Below are 16,741 nucleotides of genomic sequence, written 5' to 3'. Positions count from 1 at the left end.
TCAGCAGCACCGACCCACCAATCAACCGATCGAAGATGGCCAATGCCGCGGTCCGTCAAGCGGCGGTTTCAGCTGCTCTCTCTGCACCTTTACGGCGGCGGACGCGCTGTATTGCGTTTTAAATGTACCATGCAGCAACGAGTGAGCAACCGTTCCTACGCGGGCGCTTACGTCCTCGAAAGGCTGCCGGAGGACTCGCCTGTCCTGGACTTCTGCAACTCCTATGACACATCTGGTGCCAGAGAGAGCTTTTTGATTGACCAGGATAAGAGAAGGAGGAAACTCAAGAGAAGAATGTCGACTGGATGTGGCAGGTCGGAAGTTCGCAAGGCGCTAGCAGAGGAATTAAGGAGGCTTGAAGCGGCGGAGAGGCATAGGTTGGATGCGGAGAGGCGGGCAGCGGTCATTGCGAGGTATCTGCCGCTGATGATGAAGGCCGCGGAGGACCTGACGGCCGCCCAGGCCTATGCCAGGATGGCCGCCTTGCTGGACATGCTGGCCACGGCCGCGGTGGTCACACTCGTGGTGTTTGTCGATGGCTTTGGCGCCCTCGCGCCCCTGTACATCGTGTTCGTGAGCTGGCGCTGCCGCGACCTGCTCCCACGGCCGCAGCGGCAGTGGCGCGGCGTGATGGCCGCGGCCGCGACCGTGGCGTGCGCGGCCTGTGTTTCCAAGGTCGTGGCATCCGCGGGCTTCGTCTCCAAGGCCGCGGCGTGCGCGGCCTTCGTCTCCCAGGCCGTGGCGCACGCGGCCTTCTACCCGTGCGTGGCGCTACTCGTGGCTCGTGCAGCACTCGTGACACTGACACGTGTAGTGAGGTATGTATGGCTGAGCTGTATTGTGAAAAATCGCATCGTATGTAGTGTCGCTGCGAGACCACAGCAGCGAGTTTCACGTCTATCTGCTGGCGTGCCAAGGATTGCTCGAGGAATCCCGCTGTCGTCCGTGCTGGGCCGCTGGTCTTGTCCTGCACCCTGACAGTGGTGTGCACATGCTAATCCACACGCAGCATGTGGCGAGGCGCCACCCCATCATGAGCCACAGATCATCAGCAAACAGGTGAAGCCCGGTCTGCATTGTGTTGGGCGGGGAGTGCGGAGGCCTCCCTCCCCTACCTTTGTTCAAATATGGGAGCAACGGTGCAAGAACGGAGTGCTTGTTTCAGGGCTCTGCAATAACGCAGCGTGAGAGAGGGGGGGGGCGAAAAACAAAGCGCAGCGCTGGTAAGGGTGAACGGCGATGGGTGTGGTGTGCAGGCGTGCAAGAAGCGTGAGAAGCCAGGGAGGGTCATACATGTAGGGTATGTGGCAACGGTATCACGGAAGCGGGCCTTGCGCCATGTTGGTTTGTAGCTGCGTAGTCTGTGTACTGCGTAGTCAGGCACACACACACGGATTTCCCTGTGTCTTGCCCGTCCGCCGCCACGCACAGGGCCTGCCCCTGGGTAGCGGCATGGGCGGCGCCGCCGCCGCCGCCGCCTGGGCCGTGAACGGCCTGTTCGGCGCGCCCGTGCCCAAGGTGCACTGAAGCCATTCCAGCAGTTTGCACGTGTCTGCCGCGCCCCCTCTCAACTTGTTACATCAATGAACCTCCCTAAAACATTACTAAAACAATGCAACCCAACCCAATTGGACCTGACCCGGCCCCACCCGACCCGGCCCAACAGGACAAGCTGATCCTGGCTGTCCTGGCCAGCGAGGCGGCGGTGAGTGGCTACCACGCCGACAACGTTGGCCCCTCGCTACTGGGCGGCTTCGTGCTCAGCCGCTCCTGCAAGTGAGTGTTTGGATGGGCGGGGGCTAGGGGCACGAGAGGGGTGGCGCCGAGGTCGCATGGAGGCGGGAGGCGGGAGGCCCGCAGGGGCGAATGAAAGAGGCGGTGCAGACGGTCTGGGCACGAGGCAGGAGCGGTGCTGCTGGGCAATCATGACGAGCCCGCGCGCGGAAAGGGCAGAGGCATACTCGCACGTCTGCTGGCAACCCCCACCGCCCGCAACAGCGCTCTGAACGCCCTCCCTCTCCTCCCTCTCCTCCCTCTCCTCCCTCTCCTCCCTCTCCTCCCTCTCCTCCCTCTCCTCCCTCTCCTCCCTCTCCTCCCTCTCCTCCCTCTCCTCCCTCTCCTTCCTCTCCTCCCTCTCCTCCCTCTCCTCCCTCTCCTCCCCAAGGCGCGTACGGCTGCACCATCAGCGGCGCCGGCCCCACGGCTGTGTCCATCGTGGACGACCCGGCTGTGGGTGCTCGGGTGGCTGAGGCGATGTCCGCCGCCTTCCGCAACGCGGGCAAGCTGGACGTGAACACGGCGCAGGTGCGGGCGGGTTTGTGGCAGGTGTTGCGAGGTGTTGCGTGGGGCTGTAGGGTGCGCTGGCGGCAACTGCCGCACCCAGTGCAGCGCTTGCGCAATGTCCGCCGTGTTGACCGCTTACACGCCCCCCTCCCGGTGATTTTGGTGCTTGCAGGTCGTGAAGCTGGATCCGGAGGGCGCCAAGTTGTGTAAAGAGCGTAGAGCGTGTGGAGTTGTGTTTTGTGTGCGGCGTTACTTGTGTGCTGGGTGATATGGGGGGCTTGTGGCAGTGTGGCAGGCAGGCAGGCAGGCCGTCAAACGACAAGAGCCAGGTGGATCGCCACGGCGGCTTGACGGGGGAGGGGGCGTTCGGCATTTGGCTTGTACACGGGGAGTGGCTGCCGCATGGCCATGACACTGGGGGTTTGACACGGTGGCAGCTGAAAGACGTGCTTGGCGCTGCATTTGCAAATCAGGGGCACCCCTTGTGGGTGTGTTTGAAAAGTCGCAACACGCACAAGCGAGCACCCCTGTCGCAAACACTGGGCCAGGGCAACTAAGACCGGACGCGGTATAAGATGATGCACGCGCGCAACACGGTACTCTTCATTCTGCACGAAGGTCTGACACATGGGGGTCGGGTGTCGTGCGGTCGCTGTGCGCCGGAGTTCTGTGGGAGGGTGGCCGAAGGCAAAGACAGGGCAGCGTCAGCCTTAATGCCATCCCCCTTTCCGCGGTGCCACCGTCGTGTGTGGGCACCTGTTGACAGAAGTCCTCGGTCCCACGATATTATCGGCACCGACCGATTACCGATGTTATCAGCAGCACCGACCCACCCAATTAACCCATCGAAGATGGCCAATGCCGCGGTCCGTCAGCGGCGGGTTCACCTGTTCTCTTTGCACTTTAGGTGACGGATGCGCTGTATTGCGTTTTAAGTGTACCATGCAGCAAGGATTGAGCAAACTTTCCCGCGCGCGCGGTTACGACCTCGAAAGGCTGCCCGAGGACTCGCCTGTCCTGGACTTCTGCAACTACTATGATACATCTGATGCCAGAGAGAGCTTCTTAATCGACCAGGACAAGAGAAGGAGGAGACGCAAGAGAAGAATGTCCTCCTCGTCGTCAGAAGCTGGCAGCGACGACCTCCGGATTCAGCTTGCAGCTGCGGAGACGCGTGCGGTGGATGCGGAGACGCGTGCGGTGGATGCGGACACGCGTGCGGAGGATGAGCAGAGGCTTAGGTTGGATGCGGAAAGGCGGGCATCGGCTGCGGAGAGGCTTCTGGACGTGGCGGCCGCCCAGTACTCTGCCAGGATGGCCGCCTTGCTGGACATGCTGGTCACGGCCGCGGTGGTTGCACTGGCGGCCTTCTTCGGTGGCTTTGGCGCCCTCGCGCCCCTGTACATCGTGTTCGTGAGCTGGCGCTGCCGCGACCTGCTCCCACGGCCGCACCGGCAGTGGCGCGGCGTGGTGGCCGCGGCCGCGACCGTGGCGTTCGCGGCCTTCGGTTACAAGGTCGCGACATCCGCGGGCTTCGTCTCCAAGGCCGTGGCGTGCGCGAGCATTTTCGAAGCCGTGGCCTACGCGGCCTTCGTCCCCTGCGTGGCGCTGCTCGTGGCTCGTGCAGCACTCGTCACACTCACACGTGCAATCAGGTATGTGTGGCTGAGCTGTATTGTGAAAAGGCGCATCGTATGAAGTGTCGCTGAGAGGCCACAGCAGCGAGTTCCACGTCTATCTGCTACCTGGCGTGCCAAGGATTGCTCGAGGAATCCCGCCTCACGCCCGGCGTTGTCCGTGCTGGGCCGCTGGTCTTGTCCTGCACCCTGACGATTGCATGCCCGAATGCTAATCCACATGCAGGTCGTGAGGCGCCACTCCGTCATGAGCCGCGGATCATCAGCGAACAGGTGATGGCCGGTCTGCAATTGTGTTGGGCTGGGAGAAAGTAGACCTCCCCTGCCCTACCTTTGTTCAGGGTGCAAGTTCACTCTGTGCCCAACGTTCATCTCCCCAGCGTCACTCGTATGTCCCTGTTGCCGTGTGTGCCCTGCGTCCCTGATTTGCAGAGTGCGGGCGTGGTGGACGCGGGCGTGGTGCTGCCGGCGAACTGCTGCTGCCAAGACACGGCCGGATTGTTACAGACGACTGGATGTTGTGTTTGGTCACGGTCCGTCATCAGCGCGGCGCAGCTGGCCAGCTCGCGAGTACGGTGTACTGCTTTTAGTGCCGGAGGGCAGCAGGTAGGGGCAGGTGTGTTTGAGGCTCTGGCTGACGGCTGGCCGGCGGCGTATGCAGCATGCCGCGGGCGCTTGGTGGCGGCGCTGGTGCTGGTGCAGTTTGTGTATCGCGTGCGTGCGCATTGCACACTGGCGCACGCGTTTTTGACTGTTGAACTGGTTTCGGCACGTGCGTGTGTGCGGCTAATATAAGAATGACTTGATCCCCACCATCTGCCGCGTGGGTGGCCTTACTTGAAACGGGCTGGTGGTGATGGCAACACTGGCGTGGTGCCGGAAAGCAGACAGTGTGTTTCGGAGGTAGGGGCCCAGCAGGGCATGGCTGGTGCCTTGGTGGGCGTGGGGGCATGGGTGGGGGCCAGGGCAGGCGGTGCGCAAGTCCATGGACTCACGGAGGCAGTCCTTCAGGGGCAAGCGCGGCGCGAGGCAGGCAGACAGACAGATAGAGCATGGGGCGGCTCGTAGGCAGTGAGGTAGGGCGGGCCATCTTGAAAGCAGGGGTGCAGGGTGGCCAACTGGGTCGGTGGGTGCTGCCCGATGCACAGGGGACCGGTTGGTGGCGCGGCTTACATCATAAGGCGGCATGCACGTGTGTGGCTGGTCGCTTATCGTTGCGGGTCAGGAGTTTTTGGGTCATGGAGCCCGGACAATTAGTACCGTCAAATTAGTACCATATGCAAACCCCTGCATCTCTGCGACCCATTTAGGTGTGCCTCTCAGCATTCTATCTCGTGCCGCTGCCAAGCAGGACTAGGCGCGCTGACCCATGGCATCTATATTCAACACGTCGTAGACCCCCACCATGTGTGACGGCATCAACCCGTCCAGATATCAACCTGCAGGCCGCAGCAGAGAGCCCCGGCACGATGTAATCGGCGCCAGGCCAGCGCGCAGCCAACGCCGCGCCCGCGACATGCTACTCCCCTTGCTTGACGATACAGCCTGGCAGCCCTTGGGCACCCGACTATGGATGCGAGGTTACAAATGAAGGGACAAGCGGGGGCACACCGCACCCACACCGCGAGCCATCACACCGCACCCACACCGCGAGCCATCTCCGGCCCAGAGAGAAACACCTACCCCCTGGTTGACAGCCGACCTTCAAAGTGCTACGTACATGATACAACAGGACGCCAGCCGGCCATCGTGTCTGGATACCTCTGGGCGTACCACCGGGAGATCTGGAGCAACGGCAGCTGCCCAGACCGGTCACGGAAGTGTTTCCGTTTCAATTTGATTGATCAGCAGGGGCTGGGTGTTCGCGACACCGTATTCAGGGTGCTACATGCTGCAACAGTTGACGGCTATGACAAAAGGAGTGGAACATAGTGCACTGCATCTGCCAGAGGTCCTCCCCGCTGCGCCGAATTGGGCCCAACAATGTGCCTGGTGCCACTCCCAGCCTGCTGCCAGGAATCCCGCGGGCGGGCCCCGCCGGTGCCTGATGTGGCAAACCGTATGCCCTGCCGCCTTTTTGCGATCAATAGAATCTACCACAGGCCAACATGTGGTACCCGCGGCTTGCGCCAACGTTGACCCGCAAAAGTTAGGTCCTGATGAGAACATACTGCAGGCTTACAAGAACCCCATCACCCATGCCCTGTAACCTTTCGCCCACGCCCGTCCACCTCACTACTACACTCTAGGCACCACGGCCCAGTCGTAGCCGCATCCGATAGCGACCGTAGCCGCGGCCATGAGCTCCTCATCACATCGGCGCGCACGGCGCGCTGAAGCCCATCAGGCCAGCTCCGCCACCGCCCCGCCGCTGCTGCAGCTCCGCTGCCCTGTCCTTCAGGGTGCGCTTCAAGCCGCCGCCGCTGGCTCCCGCTGCAGCCCCTGCTCCCAGCGCACCCGCCGAGTGCGGCCGTGCCCCTGCTGCTGCTGCTGCTGCTGTGTGGTGCGAGCTCGCCGCCCGGCCGCCGTGCAGCTTCCTCCGCGCCGCGGCTTGTGCGGCCGCCGCCAGCGCGCCTGCCCCTGGCGGCGGCCGGGAGGAGCCCGCGGCGGCCGCACCACCCACAGCACCCTGATTGGCCGTGACTGCCCTGCTGGCACCGACCACCCCGCCACTGCCGCCCGCACCACCGCCTGCGCTACTGGCGCCGCCGCCACCAGTGCTCCGTCGCGAGCTGCCCGACATTGCACATGGCCCCGCCCCCGTGCCCGCACCAGTCCCTGGCCCAGATTCTGACACGCCCCGAGCCGCCACAGCAGCGTATGACGACGCCAGCGCCTCCGCCGCTGCCGACCTGCCTGCGCGTTCTTGCCGCCCTCCTAGTGACCGTGCAGCCACCGACGACGGTCCTGTCACAACCGCCGTCTCGCTTCCCATGTTTATCCCTGTCTCCCCGCCGCCGACACGGCCGCTGGGCAGTGACGCTCCACCGCTGCGAGCCGCCGGCGCCACCGCCGCTGTTGCCGAGACGGCTGGCGCTGCAGCGCCTGGTTCTGACGAGGAGCTTGCGTGAAGCCGGCTCGGCGCCGCCGTCGCCACCACCGCCGCCCAACTCACCGCCTGGCGCTTTGCCGGCGGCGGCCCGTCCGCGTCGTGTTCCCGTCTGCTCCCGCCCGCTGGCACCGCGTGCTGTGGCCGCGTCATGGCAGCAGCAGAAGTGCCAAGAGCGGCGGTGGAGGCACCGGCCTGGCTGATGCTCCGAATGCCGGCTTTGTGCGCCCCGCCGGGAGTTGGCGCGATGCCGGCTGCGGTGCTGCTGCCGTCGCCGCCGCCGCCGCGGCCGCTACTGAATATGTCCTGCTCCAGGATGCGCTTCCGTTTGGCCTCCGCGCCGGCCTCCGCGCGCGCAGAGCTCGTCAGGAACGCAGTCTGCGGCGGCAGGCGTCACGAGCGGGAGGGCAAGGCACTCTTGCGGGCAGTGTTTTGGTTGCCCCGGGGCGCCACCCGCTTCTGCAGCCGCTGCAATCATAGGCCGCCCACCACTGCGGGGCACTGCACACCTGGACTCGAACCCCCCACCACCCCTGTCGTGACCCAGCCCCCAATCGCACCTGCGCGGCAATTGCGTCTCCCTCGCTCGCCGGCAGCAGCCGAACGCTCTCGTGCAGCCCAAGCGCGCGCCGCTCAGCGTCCGCCGCCGCCGCCGCCCTCTTATCGGCACGCAGGCTGGCCCGCAGCGCCTTGTTGAGGGCGTAGGGGTCGGCGGCGCGGTCGTCGGCCATGTCATGGATGGCGGCGACACGGGCAGCGCCGGTGAGCGCCTTGGCCTTGGCGCCCTGTGGGGTGTGGGCGTGTGGGCGCGAGTGCGGACGCGGTGTGGGGACGGGTGCGGGTACGGGTTGCAAAGGCATATGTGATATGGCTAGTCAGGCGACGGCGATGGTGTGGGCGCGGGTGTGATGCACGCAGGCGACACGCGCCGTAGCTGGAGGGGGTGGATGCTTTGAGCGAGCGGGTGCAGACACAGTCACAGCCGCACCGCCGCGCACCTGCTGGTACTCCAGGCGGTACAGCGGGTCCTTGTCGCGCCGCTCCTTCTCCGCCTCGTCCGGCAGCTCCATGACGCCCGCGGCCTTGGCCGAGTACGTCTCAACCTGCACCCGCGATTGCGTGCGTAGGGTGCTCGTGTTGATAGGAAGCAGTTCGGGCGATGCAAGTAGCTCGTGTGAGTGGTGCTTCCGGAGAGCGGCGGTAGTTATACATGGATAACGTACTCAGTCGTCCAAGCAGGAAGAGTGTTCGTCCCTCAGGCCTGCACGCAGCCACCGTAGCCGCCGTATCACCTCCCTCCCTGCCCCACCCCCACCCCTCCAGCCGCCATGGGTCTTGGTTTTGTCGGGTTTGGGATAAACTACCCCATTCCCACCCCCACGCCCGCCCCACCTTCTTCCTCGCGCCCTCCACCACAATGTACTCGGCATTCTTGGGGTCGGTCTGAATGCAGATGGTGCAGCCGCAGTGGTGCGTCATGCTGAACTGCAGGATCTTGGTGGAGTGGTAGTTGCCAATGGCCTTCTTCTCCGCATTGAAGCGCTCGCCCTTGGCAATGTGCTCGCCGCACTTGTCGCACCAGATGTTGAAGGGCACCTCGAAGCTGCGGGCGGACATCCAGGCGGAGGTTTCAGCGGAGCTTCAGGCGGAGATGGAGGCAGACGTTCATACGGAGGTGGAGACGGAGGTGGAGGCTGAGGAGGCAGCAGCGCGCGCATGCGTGTCGTGTTGTGGGTGCATGGTATGGTGGCGTGGGTTGATGACCCGGATCTGGGCGTGGCCACGCAATACACGGGGGAGACCGGTGCCGCCTGGCAGCGGCAGCAAAGGCCGGCAAGCCGACCCATCCTCCAGGGCCCAGTCCCGCAGTCCCTGCGAGCCCTCCTCCGTATCCACCGCCACCTCCTCCCTCCCCCGGCCTGCGCACCCAGCTGCTGTTGCTGTTACTGCAGCTGCTGCTACTTTTGCTGCTGCTGCTGCTGCTGCTGCTGCTGTTGCTGTTCCTGCTGCTGCCCCGAGCCTGGTGCCAGCAGACGTGTGTCGCAGCCGCTATCCACCCGCCTCCCTGCTCAGCTTCCCCCAGCTGCTTTCACCAACGGGCGCAGGTGCGACCAGCCGCCCCCCTCCCCGGCCGCCTCGGTCCCTGGATGACTCACCGGATGACCAGGATACCCTGGTCCAGCTTGGCGGCCCGCTCCCGCAGCGGGTGCTGGCCATTGTACTGCAGGTGGGATTGAAAGGGGGATTAGGGCGGGGTGTGTTCGGAGTGCGGTGGGATTGACGCTGCAGGAGGCATACACCAGGTTTGGGCAGGCGCTAGCCCCAGCACTGGGCCCCCGCTTCAGCACGTCACTGGTAGCCGATGCCGATGGACCAGTCATGAATGGAGGAAAACTGCTATACGCACCTTGTTGAGACTCTGTAGTTGGACCAGAACCAGGATAGGGGGCGTCGACACGCGGAGGCAAGTGGGCGGGGACCGCAAACAGTCAGTCGAGGTTCAGGGGAAAACAGCGATGCCACCCAGCCGCTTCCCATCGAGCAGTTGAATCCTTACAGCACCAGAGCGGCAAGAACGTAAAGCGCGAGCGATGCAAACCCCAAACCCAATCGCGATAGGCGGTCGCTGACCCACTTTATGCTTTTTGGGGTCGAAATCCGGTGCATAGTAAAAGTTGTCCGCTCTGGCAGCAGCCAAACTCGACATTTTTGCTGGATTCCACGCAAAGGCAGTGCGCCAGGCGTGCTGTGCGCCTCTTCTGCAGTTATATTTATTCCAATACAATGTTGGACTATACTGATAATCAGGGTGGCAAATACTAAACGCGTATGGACCGGAAACGTTGCCAACGAAGTGCTTCTCCTTCTGCAGGGAGGTTGATTGTTTTGTTATGTGTCTAATATGCAGCTTCTGAAGTGCCAGTGCCATCAAAATGAGAAATGGATGTGCAGCCCCATTCCATTTCCCCATCTCATTTGGCGCGAAGGGCACCTGTCGCTGACAGAACACTAGCAGCGTAGGGTGCCCTGACAGGGCCCAGGTTGCCGTTTGAAGCATACTGCTCGTTATCGGCGCCCCTCGCGACGCGGACGTTGATTGTATTGTTGCTGCCATCGCCCTGGTGACGTTACTTCCCCGCTGCTCCGTGCTGCCAGCTGCGTGGGCCAACCTTTTTCAGCATCGCAGCGGCATATATAGTGCCATCACAATGCGTGCGGGCGCTAAGGAGGCTGGCAAAGGCACGTCCGGTAAGGAGTGCACGTGGCGCAGGCACGAGGCGCAGGCAAGCGGCGCAGGCAAGCGGCACAAAACCCGTGGCCTTATGCTTGGGCGGGAGCTTCCGGCAGCCCGAGCCCTTCAGCGCCACAGACCACAGCCTCAGTAGACACTGGGGCTTCTTCCTTGTTCGACGTGACCTAACTGCCTGCAGGGGCGAAGCGCAAGGCCGGCGAGGATGCGGCCGGCAAGGTAGTGGCCGCGGAGGCCAGCGCGAAGAACGCAGCCCCGGCCAAGGGCAGTGGAGGTGGCGGCGGCAAGAAGCGTGCAACAGCGGCGGCCAACGGGCCCTGGTTTACCGAGGAGGAACGCGTGCAGGTGCGTACGGCAGCCGTTGGTACGCGCAATTGGCATCGGCAACTCAACAGCAACTCTGCAGCCAGTTCGTCTGGACAGACATCGTGTTTTGGGGACATGCAGCAGCATCCCCTTCACTAAGAGACACAAACCAACCCTTGCCCATCACGTCACAGCCTGAAACGACTCGTGACGTTGCATTGCACCGCGCAGTTCCGGCGGGAGCTGCTGTCCTGGTACGATGGCAACCACCGCGTGCTGCCGTGGCGCCGCACGCCGCACACGCAGCGCGGCGCGGCGGCGGACGGCGAGGGTGGCGAGGACGGCGTGGGGCCGGCGCCGGCGGAGCTGCCGCCGCAGCAGTTCGCGTACTGGGTGTGGGTCAGCGAGGTCATGCTTCAGCAGACGCAGGTGCGCCTGGGAGGAAGGCACTGGGAAGACGGAGGGCTCCCTCCCTCTCTGTGCAACACCGCGCCGCTGCGAGGTCGCCTTCTTCCGAGTACCGGTGTTCATGCCTGGATCCCCTCCCGCCCTGCCGCCCTGCAGGTGGCCACTGTGATCCCCTACTTCCGGCGCTGGGTGTCGCGCTGGCCCACCGTGTCGGACCTGGCGGCGGCGGACACGGAGGCCGTCAACAGCATGTGGGCGGGACTGGGCTACTACCGCAGGTGCGCGCGCGGGGGAAGGAAGGCACGATGGAGGGTCAGCGCCGCACACAAGGTTGCATGGACATAGTGGGCGCACAGCGGGATGCACACACGGTTGCATGGGCACAGCGGGGGCACGCAGCACGGGCCTGTGCCCTGTAGCCGCTATGACCATTGCCGCTGGCCCCCAAGGGTCCAACGGCCCGCTTCTCTTATTCCCACGTCCCCGTCGCCGCCCGGCCACCGCCCCACCACCGCCGACCGCCCTGCCGCCGCCCCGCCGCCGCCTCCCCCTCCTCTCTGCCAGGGCTCGCTACCTGCTGGAGGGCGCCAAGTTCGTGGCGGGCCAGCTGGGCGGCACCTTCCCCACCTCGGCCCAGGAGCTGCTCAAGATCCCCGGTACGGCAGTGGCGGGGAGGGGGCGATCGGGGTCGTTTTTAGCATTCCCATGTAGATACCAGAGACGCCAGGATGCAGGTCATGACAAGTCACACCCTAGTGGTGAATATCGTCATGTAGCCTGTGGGGGTCGTTGGGGGAACCGGGGAAGTGCGCCAGAGGGCCAGGCGAGGAGAGGAGGGAGGCCGACATGCAGCTGAAGGGGGTTGTCAAACTCCAGCACCGCTGCGCACCACCCGCGCCCCAAGTCAGGCTGGTCGCACGGGCTAGCTGTGCGCTGGAGCACGACAGACAGCGGCTTTACATCACCCCCGTTTCATTTCTTCGCTCTTTCTTATCGCCAAACCACAGGCGTGGGCCCCTACACAAGCGCCGCGGTGGCGTCCATCGCCTTCGGCTCGCCCGCCGCTGCCGTCGACGGCAATGTGGTGCGCAAAAGGGTTGCCCTTCGCACACTTAACCTTTTTCTCCAGCACGCTTGCGTGTCAGGGCGCTCACGTCTGCTCCGCCTCATGCTTCTTACGTTTCGTGTTCCGTGCACGTGCCGCCGCCCGCCTCCAGATCCGTGTGCTCAGCCGGCTGCGCGCCCTGCCCGGCGACCCCACCAAGCTGGGCGCGGCGCACACCGCCATGGCGGGCGAGGTGCTGGACGGCGGCCGGCCCGGCTGCTACAACCAGGTGACTGGGCGTGTCCTTGTGTGTGAGGGGCGGCGTGTCATGTGTGTGGAACGGAAGTGTAGGGACTGTCGTGTGTCATGTGTGTGGATCAGAAATGTAGAGACTGTGATGTGTGTGTGTGTTAAAGAGCACAATGAAAACGTTGCGCAAAGACAGTGTATGCGATGCAGCAAAGCGACGGTTTACGGATGTTACCTGAAGTTACCTCGCATACCTGCTGCGGTGAGCCGCCGGTCTTACCAACCGGAAATCGCGCAACCCCCGCTACTCTAACCTCGAGGGGGGATTCGTGTCCACACGCTCTCAAGGGTGCAAACCCAGGCATGTGCTCACGGTACCGTGAGGCCCAGGCACTCCTACGATTCCTAGCTCCTCGTCGCTACTCCTGGCCGCTAAGTCCAAGCTCCCGCCCAATCCTCGATGAAATTCTCACCTACGAGCGAATAAGAAAACAACAGAGCACAGGGCGGCATGTGTGTGTGTGTGTGTGTGATCTGCTTGGCATGCTGGACACCGCACCCGCGCATGCACGCACGCCCCTGCAGGCGCTGATGGAGCTGGGTGCCACGGTGTGCCGGCCCGTCAACCCCGACTGCAGCGCCTGCCCCGCCCGGCCCGTATGCCGCGCCGCCGCCGAGTGGACGGCGTACGTGGAGGGCGGAGGCGATGAGGGCGCTGAGGACGCGCCGCGCGTCACGCGGGTGCGTTGTGGGCGCGGCATGGGGCCACGTGGTGTTGCTGCTGACGGCGAGGCGGCAGTCAGAAAGGCGCAAGATGGAGGAGAGAGCCCGCGGCTTGTGTTAGAGGGCACCCATGGCGCCACAAACGGAGGCTACGTCTGCACCTGCACGCACGTGCCGGCCCGGCCCCCCTCTGCATCGTAGTGTCCAGTCTCTATTTCCTTCTGCACCATACCGCACGTGCCCCGCCCTCTTATGCAGTTCCCGGGCCGCAAGGCTGTCAAGGAGAAGCGCGAGCAGGCAGTGGCCGTGACCGTGCTCGAGGTCATCTGCTCCAAGCAGCCGCAGCTGCAGCAGCAGCAGCAGGGGCAGCAGGCTGAGGGCTCCGGTGCTGGGGACAAGACTCCCGGCGGCGGCGGTGGTACCACGGCGGCGGCATCAACGCAGCCCAAGAAGCGCCAGCGCACGATGCAGGACTTTGCTCTGGCGGCAGCGGCGCGCAAGCAGCAGGAAAAGCAGGAGGCGGCCGGGGGCGGCGCTGCTGCGGCTGCGGGCTCGGGCTCCAAGTCGGATGTTGACGTCAGCGCTCTGCTGGCCAAGGGGGAGCGGCGGTACCTTCTTGTGATGCGACCAGAGGTGAGGGTCATTGACAGCTGCAGTGACACAGAGGCACAACGACAGGGGCAGTGACAGTCCGCCACGGCGGCTGCCCGTTCCGTGAGGGAGCCTGGTCGGGGAGAGTAAGGGCAAACGGGAGGTGTGATACGGCACCGCGCGTGCGAGGAGGAAACTCGTTGTCGCTAACCTTCCCTTTGCTGACAGTCGCCCTCTTCCGCGGTGTTTGCTCGCAGGGCGGGCTGCTGGCGGGGTTGTGGGAGTTCCCAGGTGGGCGGCGCAGGCATTTGGTGTCCGAGCAGCTGGGGCTTTGCGATGTGCAGGGGCTGAGCCCGTGTACTTGCGCATTGCTACCGTAGCTAATGCTCAAACAAGGCGCAAAGCAGTACAGCACCCGCAGTGCCTGCTGCGCGTACTGCGGGCTTGGTTGGCATGCGTCTCAACAAACACACACACACACACACACACACATACACACACACGCGCGCGCGCACCCGCATGGAACACACACATATACAGCGCACCGGCCTGTTTCCCTTGTGCTCGTTAACACACATACGACACACAGGCGCGGAAGTCCAGGATTACACTCCAAACGCGGGCGGTGCCGACAACGAGAACGAGGGCGAGGACGACGACGCAGAAGCAGGCGCCAAGGCCGGCGCGCCGGTGCCGCCCTCCGCCGCCGAGCGCCAGCGCGCTTCCGACGCCCTGCTGCGCCGCCTGCTACTCCCTGGCGTCGCCCTACCGCCACCCACGCAGCCAACCGCCGACGCTGCTGCCGCCGCCGGCGGCTCCGCCGCCGGCGCTGCCGCGCCTGCGGCGCTGCTGCGCGTGCTGGGCCGTCACGACATGGGCACCTACGTGCACGTGTTCTCCCACATCCGCCAGACCAACCACGTGACGCGGCTCACGGCCGTGTTTGATGGCGAGCTCGCAGACCTGGAGAGACTCAGCGGTGCAGCCGCCGCCGCCTCCGGCGCCAGTGCTGGTGGCGGCGGCGGCAGCAAGGACGGGGCTAAGGAGGAGGAGGAGGCTGGCAGGGCTAAAGATGGGAAACAGGCGGAGAAGGAGCAGGAGGAGGAGGCGGGGCCGAGGCGGTTTAGCGGGCGGCGCATGAGCGAGGGCGCGGGCAAGGAAGGCGAAGACGCCGCCACGGTTGTCAGCGACTCTAACGATGACGAGGGGGAGGATGTTGCGGACGGCGAGCATGTCGATGGTGACAAAGAGGCCAAGAAGGCGGGTGGGAAGAAGGGCGCAGCAGTAGCAGCGGCGACGACTGGCAGCAAGCGTGGTGCCAAGGGCAAGGCGGCGGCAGCGGCGGCTGCAACGGCGGCGGCGGCGGAGCCGCAGGCCAAGATGTGGGTAACACGTGCCCAGCTGGAGGGCCCCGGGCTGGCGCTCAGCTCTGGTGTCAAGAAGATTTTTGAGCTGGCCGTAGGCGGGGCCGTGGGCGCAGGGGGCGGCAGCAAGGGCGGAGCTGGAGCCAAGGGCGGCAAGGCCGCTGCTGGCAAGGAGAAGGGCGAGAGCGCCGGTGTGAAGAGCGCGGCAAAAGGCAAGGCTAAGGCTAAGTGAGCAGGCACAATTATGGAGGTTTGGCATTACCGCATGGTATGTTTCGCTGCGACCACCATTTCTAGGTGAACAGTGCGGAAACTGAATCTTGTCTATCGTGGCACAATTGGTATTTTTTAGCGCGTGAGCCCCTGGCGCCCACCACGCCCCCAGCCCCAGGGATCTTACATCTGATGTACGAGCATACTGCAATTGGTGACCATGGGATGCATAGGCTTCGGAGGCGTGTTGTGTGTGTGTGTGTGTGTGTGTGTGTGTGTGTGTGTGTGTGTGTGTGTGTGTGTGTGTATATGTGTTAAACACAAAACAAGCGGAACAAAGCCGCCAAACACGCGGTGTGCGTGTGTGGGGGTGGGGGGAGGGGCAGGGGGGGTGTGAGGCGGGCATCAAAGTTCTCGAGGCTATCATGCGTGCAACTGTACAGCAACTAGGATTGAGCTGATATGTGTTGCTGGGTCAGCAGCCAGCAAGGCCGTAAGGGCAACAGGTGAATGCTCGTGAATCCTCAACGATCACGTCAACTGCGTAAATGATCTTGCTTCCCTTGGCGTGCACGCTCTTGCTTACCTTGGTTGTGGCTTTGTACTGGAGCGGCCGTTGTGCGAGATGGAAGCATTAGACGAAGGCACAAGACGTGGCATATGGGAGCCTATGGGGCTGCCAAGCCGTGCGATTGAATGCATTACCTAGTACAGGTTAGGTTTCAGGCATGGGGTAGATGGGGTTCCCAGCGCACGAACCAACCTTTACTACACCTCTCTACGCTTTAGTCAAAGGCGTGGCGTTGGCTGGGCGCTGGCCTGGCTCCGGTGACATCAGGGCAGGTGTGTGTGTGTGTGTGTGTGTGTGTGTGTGTGTGTGTGTGTGTGTGTGTGTGTGTGTGTGTGTGTGTGTGTGTGTGTGGTGTGTGTTAAAAAACGAAACGAAAGCCCGCCCAATGACGCGACGGAGTTACTTACCGATACCCACCAATTTACCGAGCGTCGCGTGACTGTCGTGTGTGTGTGTGTGTGTGTGTGTGTGTGTGTGTGTGTGTGTGTGTGTGTGTGTGTGTGTGTGTGTGTGTGTGTTAAAGAGCACAAGGAAAACATAGCGCAAAGGCAGTGTATGCGATGCAGCAAAACGATGTTTTACGTGTGTGTGTGTGTGTGTGTGTGTGTGTGTGTGTGTGTGTGTGTGTGTGTGTGTGTGTGTGTGTGTGTGTGTGTGATCGCGAGAGGGGACGGGGCGCTCCATTGTGGGCGCACTCGCGTGCCGGCATTTTCGGATGTCACAGGTAGGGGCCTTGCCACGCGTGCCGGCTACGGCACACTCAGGGCCGCCAATTTGCCACACAGGTTGTGGTTCTGCGCTGCGCCTGCCCCGCCCGCTGTGCCCAGCCATGATGCCAGGGTATGCCCACACGGCACTCGGCCCGCCGGAACTAGCCCACCACACACCGCTCAGCCCCAGCCCTGTGCCGCATCAACCCCAATGCCCAGCCAGCCAGCCTGCGCGTCCCACAGTGTCTCCATGTATCCGGCAAGGTTAGACCAGGCTGCCGGGCAGATGCACCCGCGTCTATTGTGCGCTCCTGTCACACGTGCAGACGTGCTCCGGTCGCA

At 63.8% G+C, this 16,741-nt stretch overlaps 4 protein-coding genes across 4 annotated transcripts; 3 read left to right on the top strand and 1 right to left on the bottom strand.

Annotated features, from left to right (window-relative positions):
* The first annotated feature begins 151 nt into the window (after positions 1–151).
* CHLRE_02g082150v5 (uncharacterized protein) lies at positions 152–2,797 on the top strand. Its single transcript, XM_043059254.1, has 5 exons — positions 152–813; positions 1,432–1,518; positions 1,667–1,776; positions 2,187–2,304; positions 2,384–2,797. The coding sequence occupies exons 1-5, from the start codon at positions 295–297 to the stop codon at positions 2,438–2,440; spliced, it is 891 nt and encodes a 296-aa protein (XP_042926888.1). The 5' UTR covers positions 152–294; the 3' UTR covers positions 2,441–2,797.
* A 294-nt stretch (positions 2,798–3,091) lies between these two features.
* On the top strand, positions 3,092–5,347 carry CHLRE_02g082100v5 (uncharacterized protein). The gene is made up of 3 exons (XM_001701845.2): positions 3,092–3,938; positions 4,147–4,193; positions 4,353–5,347. The coding sequence occupies exons 1-2, from the start codon at positions 3,391–3,393 to the stop codon at positions 4,151–4,153; spliced, it is 555 nt and encodes a 184-aa protein (XP_001701897.2). The 5' UTR covers positions 3,092–3,390; the 3' UTR covers positions 4,154–4,193; positions 4,353–5,347.
* Positions 5,348–5,379: 32 nt separating this feature from the next.
* CHLRE_02g082050v5 (uncharacterized protein) lies at positions 5,380–9,851 on the bottom strand. Its single transcript, XM_001701646.2, has 7 exons — positions 9,605–9,851; positions 9,377–9,388; positions 9,126–9,190; positions 8,362–8,572; positions 7,968–8,072; positions 7,530–7,754; positions 5,380–7,347 (listed from the first exon to the last, which is right to left on the bottom strand). Exons 1-7 carry the CDS (start codon positions 9,674–9,676, stop codon positions 6,232–6,234), a joined length of 1,806 nt encoding a protein of 601 aa, XP_001701698.2. The 5' UTR covers positions 9,677–9,851; the 3' UTR covers positions 5,380–6,231.
* A 110-nt stretch (positions 9,852–9,961) lies between these two features.
* CHLRE_02g082000v5 (uncharacterized protein) lies at positions 9,962–15,957 on the top strand. The gene is made up of 11 exons (XM_001701844.3): positions 9,962–10,218; positions 10,401–10,564; positions 10,757–10,954; positions 11,090–11,211; positions 11,498–11,589; positions 11,941–12,017; positions 12,151–12,267; positions 12,813–12,968; positions 13,209–13,583; positions 13,799–13,832; positions 14,131–15,957. The coding sequence occupies exons 1-11, from the start codon at positions 10,179–10,181 to the stop codon at positions 15,135–15,137; spliced, it is 2,382 nt and encodes a 793-aa protein (XP_001701896.1). The 5' UTR covers positions 9,962–10,178; the 3' UTR covers positions 15,138–15,957.
* Positions 15,958–16,741: the final 784 nt, after the last annotated feature.

This window comes from Chlamydomonas reinhardtii, chromosome 2, assembly GCF_000002595.2.
Source record: "Chlamydomonas reinhardtii strain CC-503 cw92 mt+ chromosome 2, whole genome shotgun sequence".
In the NCBI taxonomy this organism is placed as follows: domain Eukaryota; kingdom Viridiplantae; phylum Chlorophyta; class Chlorophyceae; order Chlamydomonadales; family Chlamydomonadaceae; genus Chlamydomonas; species Chlamydomonas reinhardtii.
Note: the sequence above shows the minus strand (reverse complement) of the source record. Positions and strands in the feature narration are given on the sequence as shown.